Below are 13,631 nucleotides of genomic sequence, written 5' to 3'. Positions count from 1 at the left end.
TGTGTGAAACAAAGTCTCTTCTCCTTTGTGACTTGCCTTTAGAGCAGAATTGAAACAGGAAAAAGCAATTATTGTAGAGATTGTCCCACAGGCATTGAAAAGCTATCAGCATGAGGGTTGGGATTGGCTTGGGGGACACCTATGGCCCCATGCATTATCCTGGCATGAGGTCGCTTTGGCAATCGGCTGCCAATTTCCACCAGCACCTGGCTTTCCCATCCCCCTCTTTCACCGGGCCCTCCTACCTGGTTTCTTTTTCTCCTCCTGCACCGCCTCCTTCCTCTCTAAACCCCACGCCTGTTATTGTCCCAGGATGGGCACTTTTAAATAAGACAGAGGGGGAAAAAAAATAAAAAATCGGAGAAAGTTTAAACTGTTAAACCTCACCATACCCTTCCTTCCCCATTACGACGGATCGTGGAGTTGACACGACTGTAGGGGAGGAAAAATGTGTTTGACTCGGCTTCGTTGGTGTAGCTGAACCCAGCACCATAATAATACCTTCAACTCCCCCCCAAAAAACCTACTGAATAACAGTGCAGCTAATGCTGTGAAAATATAGGCCAGTTGTGTTCTGTTTGGCCAAAAGGCATGGTGGGAGAGTGGAATCTAGATTACTGGAAAAGTGGGAAGAAAATAACTGGTGCTATGTCTAACACTTTTTATTATGGCTGTTGAAAACCTGCATAGCACAGCTGTTGAATATCACTCTGGTGTTTTGCACAAGAGCTGCTGCCACCCACTCAAACACCTGGTCCCTTCCTGTCGGGGCCACTCACCCAAACACATTCAATTACAGCAAGGTAACCTCTGATCAGGGGCCCAGGGATGCACAACAGGGGCCCCAGCATTGCATATGAAAATCCAGATTGTACCGCTGCTCCTTCTGTTTCTCATTTTGTTAAAAGCTCTATCTCTTTGCTCGTACTCATCCGTACGGCTGTGCTTTCTGCCAGTAGAGTTTGAATATTTGTTTTGCAATTTAAGTACTGTTGGAATTGCCTTACTTGCTACATTTTGTAGGTAATGCACTTTTTCATTAATGCTGAACATCAGAGTGGATCAAGGTATGTTGAAATATCTCTAGAAAGACATAATGTTTTGTGCACTTTTAGGCATTTACGTGCTGAAGGATCAATTTTACTTTGACTATAAGTTTGACTTTTTTCAAGCAACAAATATTTTGTCTGGCTGTGTTTTCAGCTGTGCCATTTTTATCAATAAAAAAGGATTTTAAAGGGGAATAATTTACAAAGAAAACTCGTTTTAGGGAGTTTTCTGTAGCTTATATATAACATATTGTTTACCTAGGCCTCTGGAAAATTTTCTGTCTTGAGAAAGAACATTAAAATGTGAAACCTTTAATTTACCTTACAGGAACTGATTCAGAAAAAAACCCCCGCAAAAACACTAAAAATAGAAAAAAAAATAGCATAGCACATTTCACTAATATACTGTCACTCTATACCAAATAATAATAATAATAATGATAATAAAACAGTTATAGTCCCTCTATTATATGAATGAAGATGTAGGGAAAATTAGAAAAGCAAAACTCAAGAAGTTGATGTCTTTAATTGTATCCGTCTAAACATGTCGCCGGGAGAGTGACACACACGTGCAGCAGCTTTGACAGGATCAAGCAGATTGTTATTGATGGTGCTGCTATCCCTGCCTCATCCTTATAACGGATTAAAGATCGCAGAGACATTATGCAACTATAGAGCTGGCCTTTTTTTCCTTTGTCTTGATTGGCATTTCTGGGACACAAGATGGAACTGTGAAAACAATATGGACAAATTTAGCTATTTATAAAATCTATCTATCTATCTATCTATCTATCTATCTATCTATCTATCTATCTATCTATCTATCTATCTATCTATCTATCTATCTATCTATCTATCTATCTATCTATCTATCTATCTATCTATCTATCTATCTATCTAGAGTTTTGCGCACGCGCAAACACATCGCCACGGGAAGCGACAAAAACTCTCTTTAAATAATGGGAAATCACTCTTCAATTCAATTCATTGTCTTTAGAAACGAAGACATTAACGAGTATTGTCTCTTTTATTTTGAAAGAGTAATGGATATGTGAGCGTCGCGGTCCGCCTCCCGGCCCCTCTCCCCTCAGGGACAGACCCCCGTCCTGCGAGGCTGGCCCCGGGGCTCTCAGGTGAAAAGTTTGCTGGAAGTGCTGAATCAACCCTATTCACACACACTCAAACAAATATAGCTTTGAAATGTTGACTTTGCAGGAGATATAATGGCCAAACGCTGAGTGAAGTGGCTGCAGCGCCCTTTTAATTAAGCTAACGATTTAATTGCAGGTGGTGAAAGTTAAGGGTTCAGTTTAAACCTCAGCATTAGTCTGTCGGACTGCGAAGCGCGAGGAATGCACGCATGGGAGGAAGAGCCTCCGTCGTAACGGGTCACAAATGCTCATTTACGCATTCGCCACCCGTTAAAAAGCGCTGAGAATATATCTGTCAGAAGACACAACGCAAGGCACAATTGGTGAACATCTGCTTTGCTGAATGAGCGTTTGCCAGAGCGCGCACTCCGGGGACCTATTAACGTTGATTCCTGCATGCGCACACTCTGATAAGGAATTCATCAAGTTTCTGACACCGCGCCAGATGTTGAGGGGAATTACCGCTGTCTCTAGTCGGACATCGTACTAATAGATTGCCTTCAAGAGCGTTTTATTGGAGAACAGGACGCTTGGTGTGTTTTGTGGGAGGATAACAATGAAGCAATTAAATATACATTTGATTGGGCGCTTTTTATTAGTTATTTGAAGCCTCATGAAAAAAAACCCTCTTTGCTTTCTTGTTCTCGTTATCCATTGTTGAGACGCTTTACCTGAACTCAATTAGCAACTTTCACCTATTTTACACATCGGCTGTAGTATCATGATTAGGCGTGTTATTCAAATTCCGTCTTATGTAAAGCAATCGAAGAACAATGGAACTCGAACACAAAGCAATTGTGTTGTGCATCACAAACGCCACAAAACGCCTTAAGATTTAAAGGCGGATTAAGAGACTTTTTGAATGCATATTCAGCGCCCTGCTGGAGGTGAAATAAGCATCCATCATTAACAAATACATTACCTTCCATACAAAATCTGTTAAATTAAATCAAATTCAGTTTGTCTATTGAACTAAATTGCTAATTGCTAAACAGGTTCAGTTCAAATATGCAAGTTGTACAGAGTTAAATTCTGTCCAAATTCTGTCAGTCACCTACTACAGTAACTTTTAGATCCAATTATATACATTGAAAATTAAAATCTAATACAGTATAAAATACAGTCAAAGTCAGTAGACTCTGAATCCCTTACTCATTAAACTTAAATGGTTAGCCCAGAGTAATTCAGTTGTTTTTTTAGGTAGTTTTTCCCTTACTCTGGTGTAGCAAATTCATTTTGTCAAGTAAAGTAAAAATGTGCCGTTTCTGATGAGCTGAAAGAAATTCAGTCACATCATTTTCTATAGTTCCTCTCTGTGAGGCGCTATACATTTCCACATGACTGCATTTGTTTATTTAAAGGTTGTTGGCGCAGAGATGCGAAGAAACCTGAACATCTTCCAGGGATTTGACAGCGGTACGGTGAAGTTGAGACATGTACGCGATGTCCCCAACAACAAAATAATAATAAAAAAAAACAGTAGGGAAAAACAAAACAAAACAAAAAAAAAACAATAACGGGAAAAAAAAAGTCTCGGGTTCAGTTCAAAGGCCGAGGAGCAACTCTGTCCCACTCACTACGAAGCACATAAGTCCTGCATTAAGCGCCGGATAAAACCTCAGATGTAAATAAACAGACTTGCATCTGAAGCTCTGGCTTTTTTTATTTTTTTATTAACGCACTGAATTACCTTACTTTAGAACCTGGAGATTCGGAGATGAGGTCTGCATAAGATGCATTGCGTCCCTCTAATCAGTCATTTATCAACGCGAAGCAAATTATCAGGTAAGTTTATTATTAAGATCGCCTCCTCCGTTGCGTGACAAAAGGCTGGAGACTTGCTTGTGTGACTTTATCCTCTTAGAGCGCGCTCTCCCCGCTTAGCCAGCAAATACTCTGCGGCTGAGGAGACACCGGGAAGGTAAAGGGATGGGGCTGTCCAATCAATCCCATATTAAACTTGAGCGGAAGGCGCGTGCTGGAGTGCACCTCAGTTCTATTTTTTTCCCTCAGTGCAGAGCACAAAGCCCTCCCTCCCTCCTCCACCCCCCTTCCCTGCAGCTCCTCTGCCACAAACAGAAGAGAGGGAGTGAGACAGATTACAGGCAACTGCGCGCCGCCAGTCCGCGCACAGCAGCCAAGCAGTCCAAAGCGACTGAATGAGGGCTTACTCGAGCTGCTGTAGTTGGATATTGTCTATGTCTAACAATGCTTTCTGATCCATTGAGAATCTTGAAAAAAAGGAGCCTTTTATGTATTTCTTCATTCTGGAATGAACCGTCTGCTCTCTTTCTCGGTGTAACAATGTGCAACACTTACACGGTTTGACCTAAATCCATATTTATCTGCTGTAAAATACAGAGGAGTTAAATAAAAATGGGAATATGTTAAGTTTTTAGCCATCACATTAAAACGTTTCTGGCGCATCCCTCTATTCTGACCCCCGTCTGCCGGTTAAGCACCTCTCCCAAAGTGCAAGCGTAAAAAAGTGCGGCTTCCATGTGCCCCCTTCTCTGGGAGAGAAACCGGGTCTCTGTTATTTCACGTCACGTTGTCTGAGAGGAGGAACTTGAAATGTGCGACTAGACGAAACGAGAAGGGAGGGAGGCGGGCAAGGCAAAAAAAAAAAAGGAAAAAAAAGGAGGGGATGCGGGTGAGGGGATGGGGGGGAAGGAAAAGAGGGGGGGGGAAGAGGAGGAAGAGGCGAAAAGAAATGAAATCAAACGGAGAGCGAGGGGGTAGAGCGCTTGCGCAAAAAAGAATCAAAAACAGAATTTGAGTCACAGCATATAAATCTGTTCACGGTTAAAGGATTTTAATGCTCTACTGAAAAGTACATTAATGTAAAGCAGCAACAAAGCTCCACAGATTTAGTAAGGCAGAACACTGACTAAATAATTATTTTATACTGATAGAAATTTCTGCGTTGTGCATCAACTTTTATTTTAAGGCGCTTCAAATTTCAAGTTACCCTGTTGTAATCCTTATTACTTCGCCCACTGACGCTTGTTTGTCGTGTTGTGGTGCCTCATTAATCGGTTGTGGCAGAGCCACTTTTGGCAACGTTCCCCACTCCACTGCCATGGTCACGCAGGGTCCTCAACTTCCCTTCCTCGGGTCTGCAAGTCAAGATTATTTCGCAGAAGTATTATCAGGGGCGCCACCAAGGGGGGCTGGTGGGTGCCATGTGTATGTAGGAGCTTGAAAACCTAACAGTTTGTTAGCTGTTTAAATAAACAGATTTATTTTCAGTCAGACCTACATTTTAAATTCCACCACCTCATCATACTGATATAGCTTTTGGTTTTGTTCTCCTACCTCAAGGTTATGACTGGCCCCCACTTAGCCACCCCTTAAAATACTTCCTGATAGTGTTATTTGTCTTATAAGGGAAAAAAAAACAATATAGACAAGAACAATTCTTTTATTTGTTTTTATTCCTACAAATTAGCAGTTCTATGTGCACATTTCCGTTCATTTTTTAAAAAGAGAAATATGTCTTATTTAGCTTCAATTTATTTATTAATTTATTTTTGAAATCATGGATGCTAAATTAGGTGGTGGTGCTAGAGATAGCATGGTCTAACATATCAGCTCTATATGGTACATATGTTGTCCATAGACAGTTAGGATGACTTTTTATTATATATTTTTAGTTAACTTAAAATTTATGTTTCACCAAAGAAATCTAGATTAAAAAAAATAAATAAATAAAAAATATATATATATATATATAATGGTGTGCCATTCCTTCATTATTATTTTCTCCTATCCGGCCACTCATTCAAAACTGTTAGGATGAATCTGATCATTTTACTACTTTTTAAGCATCATTAAGAGAAAACACAAACGCACATTTTGTTGTGACAATTTTGTTCTGCGATTCTCCAACGCTTCCACTCGGGCAATGGCCACCTTGATGAATTTTCTAAGCACTCCCTGGACGGACTGCTTTACATGCATCCCTTTTTTGTGTGTGTGTGTGTGTGTGTGTGTGTGTGTGTGTGTGTGTGTGCATTTAAGAAATGGACGATATCTGATGAATTGTAACATGTTAATTTTAATATGTTTCACTTTTTTTGTCTTAAAACGCTGTTTTGAATGTGTGTCGGTCACTCCTGACTCCATAGTCAAGTGATATCTGGATCGCAAATGTAGGCAAAATAAAGAGAGAGCTACAGCATTTTAAAATCATACGTGCCGAAATAGTTTATTGTAAAATTCTGCTCTGGCTTTTTTTTTTTTTTTTGCTTTGGTGTGCCACCCCTAGATTATTATTAGTGGTACCCCATCTGGCCATCCCTCAGAAAACTTCCTGACGGCGCCCGAGATTACCGTTATTATTCTCTAAGGATCAGTTGGAAAGTAAGACAAATATATTAATAAAAAAAAAATAAAAAAAAAACACTGAAGAAACTTTTCTCGTGATAAATGTTTTGTACAGTTTACTGCTAATCTCCAAAGCTGCCGGTCTCTAACTTGCTTTCCAAATATTCCCACACATAATGCGCGCGCACGCTCTCTCTCTCTCTGTCTCTCTCTCTCTCTGTCTCTCTCTCTTCTTCGCGCGCTCTCTCTCTCTGTCTCTTGCCCTCGCACACACACGCACAAACACAGACACACACAATCAAGATGCTAAGATGGCGCCTAATCAGTGTCAAGTTCAAGTGACTCCCACAAGTCTAATGCAAAAAGCATTTCACACAGTGTCTGCTGTACAGAATGCAGCGTGCAGAAACAACGTGGTGCTAATAATAATAATAATAATAATAATAATAATAATAATAATAATCAAGGTGGCAGTCCGAGAGTCGCTTTTTTTCATAATGTTTGTTTTTAATTTCAATCAAAATTTCCGTTCACATTTGTTCATAAATAGTTGGCAGAACAAACCAACCAACATACAGTAGCCTAAAAAGTACAAGGAAACGTCTGACTCTAGGTAGGCTCTAAGCGCATATAGGCCTGCTTGTTGTAACATAGTTTGCCTCGATGTGGCACAGTGACACAGTTCATCAGTGATACAGTTTTGCTCTTCAAGAATAACTCGGAGTGTGACCCATTTTTTCCCCTCCCAGAAAGTGTTACAACATCACATTCTAGCTGTGTTTTTATACATCAGATATTTTCCTCTGACCTCTGGACATGGGGGCAGGAAGGTGGCGGGAATAAGAAAATGTACTTCTTTTTTAAATTAAGGTATAGAAAATAGCATATAAAACATATACTCCTTAAATTATTTAAATAAAGTTATTTCATATATCACTGTCAAGAGGTACCGTTTCACTTTTTTTACATTTTATTTTTTTAAAAGTAGTGCTGGTGGTCTGAAAATTGTTCTCGCAAGAGTACAATATACTTTGTGTATGCATAATATTTAATTCTTGAGAATAGGTTACAATGCAATGCTGTAACTCTTTTTGTCGCCACTGAACGTGTTCTCCCTCCAATTTCCCTTCCACTAATTTTTTTTTGTTAAACACAACAAAAAGAAAAAAAGTCATCTTGACAAGTTATTCACACAAAAAACAAGCAAAAATGTGTAATCAAAACTGCTCTATATGCAACACCACAACAAATAACACGATTTAGTTTCACAGAAGAGTTACATTTAAAACAATGCAAGCTGACAGACAAAAAAAACATAACTTATTTTATTTTTGAAGATACTGTATCGTGACAGTTCAATTGTTGCCGATGCAGACATTTAAACAAAGGCTACTTCGCACAAAGACATTTGCTGGAACTATAAAGGTCGCCATACAGGCGTATTTTTTCGGGTGCTTGACCCCCTCAAATTGAAATGAATACTGAAAAATACTCGATTTGGATAATCATGAACTGCGCACAACTCGTCTAAGACCTGTATATATAGGAGTGCAATAGGCTGATGGGTTCATTCTTTTTTTTTTTAAATCTTATTTTCTCCTCTAAGATTTGACATCTATTTCTGATCCTATAAAAGAAAAATCCACAAAAAAGTTTAAACTGAACCAAATATATAAAACAGAACCGCTTTGTAGCTTTTCAGCTCAACTGAACTCAGTTCTAGACAGTCAATGATTTTTTTTTATACATGTCAATGGTCTCATAAGGAAAATAAAAGTGACTGAAATATCTGCAATATATATAGACAAATCCATAATATTCATATAGATGATTTTTTTTCTATTCGGTCCAAATAAGACACATGTAGGCCTATTGGTTAAGAAGAGGAAAACAGAAGGATACAATCGCGATGTTGGAGCTTAAAGAAGAGTTTATCATTTGTTCAATGTTAAGCTGGTTATGACCAAAAACTGTACAGATCTTGTTAGAAAAACATTTCCATAAATATCATTTAAGTTTCAGAACTTATACCCATAATTAAATTACAAATCGATAAATATGGCATCATGGATATGTATTTACAACGGTATAAACAAAAGGCAACGTTATATTCAACGGTAACAATCGTAAACCTAATACCACATGTCTCCACCTGAAAACGGACGTTGACAACAGATGCGACCCCATCAAACAAGGAAAAAAATACATTCACGAGTATAATATTTATTTAGGATTTTCAGGTTTTTTTTTTTAAATCTGCGTTCAAGTTCATGACAAAGACTTTGGCACGTTTCTTAAGACTGTTTTTGAAGTTTCAACAATCAATCGAAGGAGGCGACGTCACCGTCATATAAAACAGCGTGAAATAATCTTTCATTTTTTAATTACTTTTTTTTTTACTTAAATAAAAATTTGAGAAAATACATAAAATGAAAAAAATAAAACAAGCTTTCTGAAATCTGTAAACTAAAAGATTAAAAATAAAAACAACAAAAAAATTATAATCACAAAGTTTATTTAGTCGTGGATGATTTGTTTTAAAACTGCGGAATAAAGTCATTTTTTTCCGTGATCCTGAGAACGGACGTGGCCTGCTTGGTGCTGGCTTTTGCTCTCATCTCCATGTTGTTGTTGTTGTTCCAGTCCCATTTGTTTGTATGTGAAAGTGTGAGTGTGTGTGTGTGTGTGCGTGCGTGCGCAAGAGTGTGTATGAGAGAGAAAATTGTTTTATTTTAAGTCACTCCTCGTTCATCCTCATGGTCCAAACTGCAGGGAGAGGCTCCACTCTTCACGACTTCAAACATACCACTCGTTAAAGTTGGGCGGCAGTCCTTCGCTGTGACCAGGCGTGTTTTGCACGGCTGACGGCGGTGTTTTTGTCGGGTCCTCGGTGCTGGCTGAGACCAGCACCGGTGGAGTGGCCGATTCATATCCGGAGCTCGCTGCCGGGGAAGATTCCGAACCTTGAGACTCATGTACCTGATGAAAAAAAAAAAAATAAACTCAAGGAAAGATAGTGAAATTGTTGTGGAATTGCATCTCCTCCCCGTATGTCCAGCCCCCCCTCCCCACATACACAGATACGTACAAATAAATGCGACTGGAACAACTAATAATATCCACGTTCAAAGCTGGACTATTTTTGAAATATTGAAGTAAACATATTCATTTAAACTTGAAATGTAAATTAGAATAATGAGAAGATTTTCCTCTGTTGAGCACAACTTAGTTCTAAGTATTTACTCGTTGGCATCATATTTGTTTACACTCTTTTTTTCCCCAGCAATAAGATCTTAAGCAATGCCTCAAGTTGTGTCTGCAGCAGAGGAATGGGGGTGGTAGTGGTGGTGGTGGAGCGTGTGTGTGAGTACGTATGTGTGTGTTAATGTGTTTAAGGAGTAATGAAGACGTTAATTACCTTCATGTGTTTCCTGAGAGAGCTGGGGTGTGTGTAGGACTTGTCGCACACTTTGCAGATGTATGGCTTGTCTGACGTGTGCACATGCATGTGCTTTTTCCTGTCGCTGCTGTTGGCGAAGCGTCTGTCGCAGCCGTCAAATTCACACTTAAACGGCTTCTCACCTGCGGGATTAAACAAACCCACAGCACACCGTGAATCACGATTGCAACACACAAACAAAAAAAAACAAACAAAAAAAAAAAAATCTCAACCCCCCGATTGTAACACCCACCTGAAAAAAAAGAAGCAGAGACTGAGTAACGGTCTGCAGACTATTATATAACAGGGTAACCTACATTTATTCGGCGAGACATGGATACGAGCTCCACTACTACACTCTGCTGCTCTGTCAGGCTTTATTTATTCAAGAGGCCTGCTCCCCCCGTCATTCAACTCAACTGTAGTCAACAATGAATCAACAGGGCAGCGTGCAACGGCTGAGCAACAATTATAAACACAGTTAGAAATTGATTAGTTGTCTGCTGCCTTGGTAGTCTGACAAGCGAGCACAGAATCTCAATGAATCACACCAAACTTCCCGTCTCGAAACCATGCATGCTCGTTGAGCAGAGTTAGCAGCACAACAAAGTTGCTAAAAGAGTTGTTTATGGGGGGTTTTGAGCTTGCAGTCGATTTATGTAATTGTTATTATTTTCTTAAAACGCAGTAGCTGTTTGGAAGCGTGAGGCGTGGAGCAAAGTTTGCAAATGGTTTTGGTAAACAACAAAAGCATGCTGCTGCTATGTAACGGCTGAACACACACATTTACTACCCGGGAATGACCCCGTGATTCTTTTATGCGAAATAAAACTCTCTGATTCTTACCTGTGTGCGTTCTTTTGTGGATTTTCAGATTTTCCGAGCGGGCGAATATTTTCCCACATCCAGGGAACGGGCACGGGAACGGCTTCTCGCCCGTGTGCACGCGGATGTGGTTGACGAGTTTGTACTTGGCCTTAAAGGACTTGCCCTCCCTCGGGCAGTCCTCCCAGAAGCAGACGTGGTTGCTCTGCTCGGGGCCGCCGACGTGCTCCATGGACACATGCGTGACCATCTCGTGCATGGTACTGAACGTCCTGTCGCACGTCTTTTTGGGTCTATTCATCTGGTTCTCGTCTATCCATTTGCAGGACAGCTCTTGCTTGATCGGCTGCCGCATGTATCTGAAGAAGGCCCCCGGACCGTGGTGCGTCGGCACGTTCATGCCCATGTTCATGTTGATCGGGTGGTTGTAGTTGTGCAGCTGAGCACCGTACGGGTCCGTCCGGGGGCTCGCCACCGGCCGGTATGGGTCTGGTCTTCCGAAAATGTCCCCGCGTAAGCCGAGGTGCATCTGGCTGTTTACAACGTGTCCGCTCGGTGAAGTGTGGCTCACTCCCTGGTCGTGAAGTCCAGGGAACAACAAATGTCCGGGGTTGTCGGGGATCCCGGGCGGCCCGTGCAGACTCCCCGTCGAGGCTGCAAAGATCCCATGCTGGGCACTCGGAGCTGGGGACTCCCCGACGCCCCGGTTCCGGAAGAGAAAGTCCCGCGTCGAGTTGAACGCTCCCCCGCCATACGAGCCCACCTGCCCGCCGTGCGAGTGTCCCAAAGCGGCCGCGTATCCAGTCGCCTGCGGAGTGAAAGCTGATGTCTGGCTGGATGCGATGTCGTGCGCCACGGGGCTTATTTTGAAAGCCGCGGAGTGGGAGGAATCAGAGAAGGGATTCAGTCCCAGACCCGGGTCCCTGTTCCCGATGTCGTGGTGCCGTGGCGTCCCGAAGCCCCCCACTCCTAACGATGCGAACTGCGGACCGCTATCTAGAAGCATAGTCATGAAGCTCGAAGCAAACTCAGGAGTCGGGTGGGAAACAGAAAATCAAATTAAAATCCAGTTTGAGCGGAGCGCGGTGGGCTACAGACCACTGCGCTGAGATTTACCACGTTGAGCAAAAAAGATCCTAGAAATAAAAAAATAAAAAAGCCAAAAAATGAGGGGAAAAATCCTATGTAAAGGAGCTGGGAGGGAAAAAAAACTCCCGTTGACTGCGATCCGTGAGAAAGAGGATCAAACTTCCCCCCCTTACCAGGCTGATGATGTCCTTGGACTGATAAAGTCAATCACTCACTCCCAGAACATAAATGAACTCAGGAGGCAGTGCTACGGTGGCCAATCGGCGCTCAGCTACCCTTCAGACACGTGATCACCGAGAGTGGCGTTAATTGGCTGGATTTCATGTGATTGGCACTGTTTGGGATTGAAGATGGCAGGTCGTCTCACTGGTTGCGTGTGATTGGTTATTTCGGGCATTATTTTTGCAGGTATAACGGAACACTCCTGCGATCCCACATGTGTTAATGTGAGGCGCCTCACTCAATGTAATGCAGACATGCTATGGAAAGAGCCGTAGAAACTCATATACTTCCCCGGAATTAAAGAAAAAATATAATTACGGAACTTTTCCTAACTTTTACCGTCTATCTATCTATCTATCTATCTATCTATCTATCTATCTATCTATCTATCTATCTATCTATCTATCTATCTATCTATCTATCTATCTATCTATCTATCTTTCTATCTTTCTTTCTTTATTTATTTCATGAATTGGCGCATTTCCAGATTTTTATTTATTTTTAAGAAAAAAATATATCCGGCGAAACATAGATAACTAAACCAATAAATAAATAAATAAATTAATACGGAAATACATGCGTAAATAAATAGATAAATACTTTATCAGATATTTTAGTAATTGCAATCTAAATGTATTTGTCATTTAAATTTAAATGTAATTAATTAATTATTATTTTTTTTGGCTTAGCTAAAAACTAAAAGATGTCGTGCCACTGAACAAGTTTCACAGGGTTGCCGCTGACTGACTCGCTGCAGGACACAAAATCTGATCAAGTTCAGAGACGCGCTGAGTGAGCTTCAAGCGGCGCTTTTTAGAAACTCCGAGCCTTTTTCACATCCTTTTCTCTCTACCGCCCTCCACCCCCTCCTCCTTCATCTCCTCCATCTCTCCTCCTCAATCTGTCCCAGGAAGGAGCTCTCACATTCTTTACTTTACAGGGCTCTGGACTCCCCAAGAAAAAAAAAAAAAAAGAAAGAAAGAAAAAAAAAGAAAAAAAAAATCAAGTCAGTTCTTCATTCTACTGTCGCCCTCGTCCCACCGCATTCCCTCTGAGAACATTTCACCGAGAGAGAGAGAGAGAGAGAGAGAGTAATAGATTGGGGGTAAAAAAGGTGAGTTTGCTTCATGCTTATCTCTACTTTACAAGAGGCCTATCTGGTGCATTCTAGAGAAGTTTTAATTCTACATTTTCAGAGGGGTTTTGAGTGTTCCATGTTTAGGCCCGTTTCTCATATGTTAAGTCAGTTGTTGCAAGTAGCCGCGTACCTCCTTGGTTTCTTTTTCTTATTGCCATCTTGCATATCAGTTCAACACTTGCGCTTTTTAACACAAACTCAACAACTTCTCATGAAGCAAATCCACGAATGAAATTCACTTCATCGTTTTTCCTGTGTGTGTGTGTGTGTGTGTGTGGGTGTGTGTGTGTGCTTATAAGTGTGTGTCTCCCTCCTCGCTCCGTCTCACAGTTTACTCCCTCCCTGCACTCTCTCTCTCTCTCTCTCTCTCTCTCTCTCTCACACACACA

General features: G+C 41.0%; 1 protein-coding gene across 1 annotated transcript; it reads right to left on the bottom strand.

The window, feature by feature from the left end:
* Positions 1-7,867: 7,867 nt before the first annotated feature.
* Positions 7,868-11,856, bottom strand: zic3 (zic family member 3 heterotaxy 1 (odd-paired homolog, Drosophila)). Its single transcript, XM_015029636.1, has 3 exons — positions 10,815-11,856; positions 9,948-10,111; positions 7,868-9,508 (listed from the first exon to the last, which is right to left on the bottom strand). Exons 1-3 carry the CDS (start codon positions 11,803-11,805, stop codon positions 9,326-9,328), a joined length of 1,338 nt encoding a protein of 445 aa, XP_014885122.1. The 5' UTR covers positions 11,806-11,856; the 3' UTR covers positions 7,868-9,325.
* Between the last annotated feature and the right edge of the window lie 1,775 nt (positions 11,857-13,631).

This window comes from Poecilia latipinna, unplaced genomic scaffold, assembly GCF_001443285.1.
Source record: "Poecilia latipinna isolate Pla-1442-1.1 unplaced genomic scaffold, P_latipinna-1.0 Scaffold159, whole genome shotgun sequence".
Taxonomy (NCBI): domain Eukaryota; kingdom Metazoa; phylum Chordata; class Actinopteri; order Cyprinodontiformes; family Poeciliidae; genus Poecilia; species Poecilia latipinna.
Note: the sequence above shows the minus strand (reverse complement) of the source record. Positions and strands in the feature narration are given on the sequence as shown.

Bases quoted from the DNA above. Each gene is read 5' to 3' on its own strand.
- zic3 (XM_015029636.1), bottom strand. From the start codon at position 11,805: ATGACTATGCTTCTAGATAGCGGTCCGCAGTTCGCATCGTTAGGAGTG. The intron at 10,112-10,814 runs GTAAGAATCAGA...TTAATCCCGCAG, and splicing joins CCACAAAAGAACGCACACAG to GTGAGAAGCCGTTTAAGTGT. The intron at 9,509-9,947 runs GTAATTAACGTC...TTTTTTCATCAG, and splicing joins CTCTCAGGAAACACATGAAG to GTACATGAGTCTCAAGGTTC.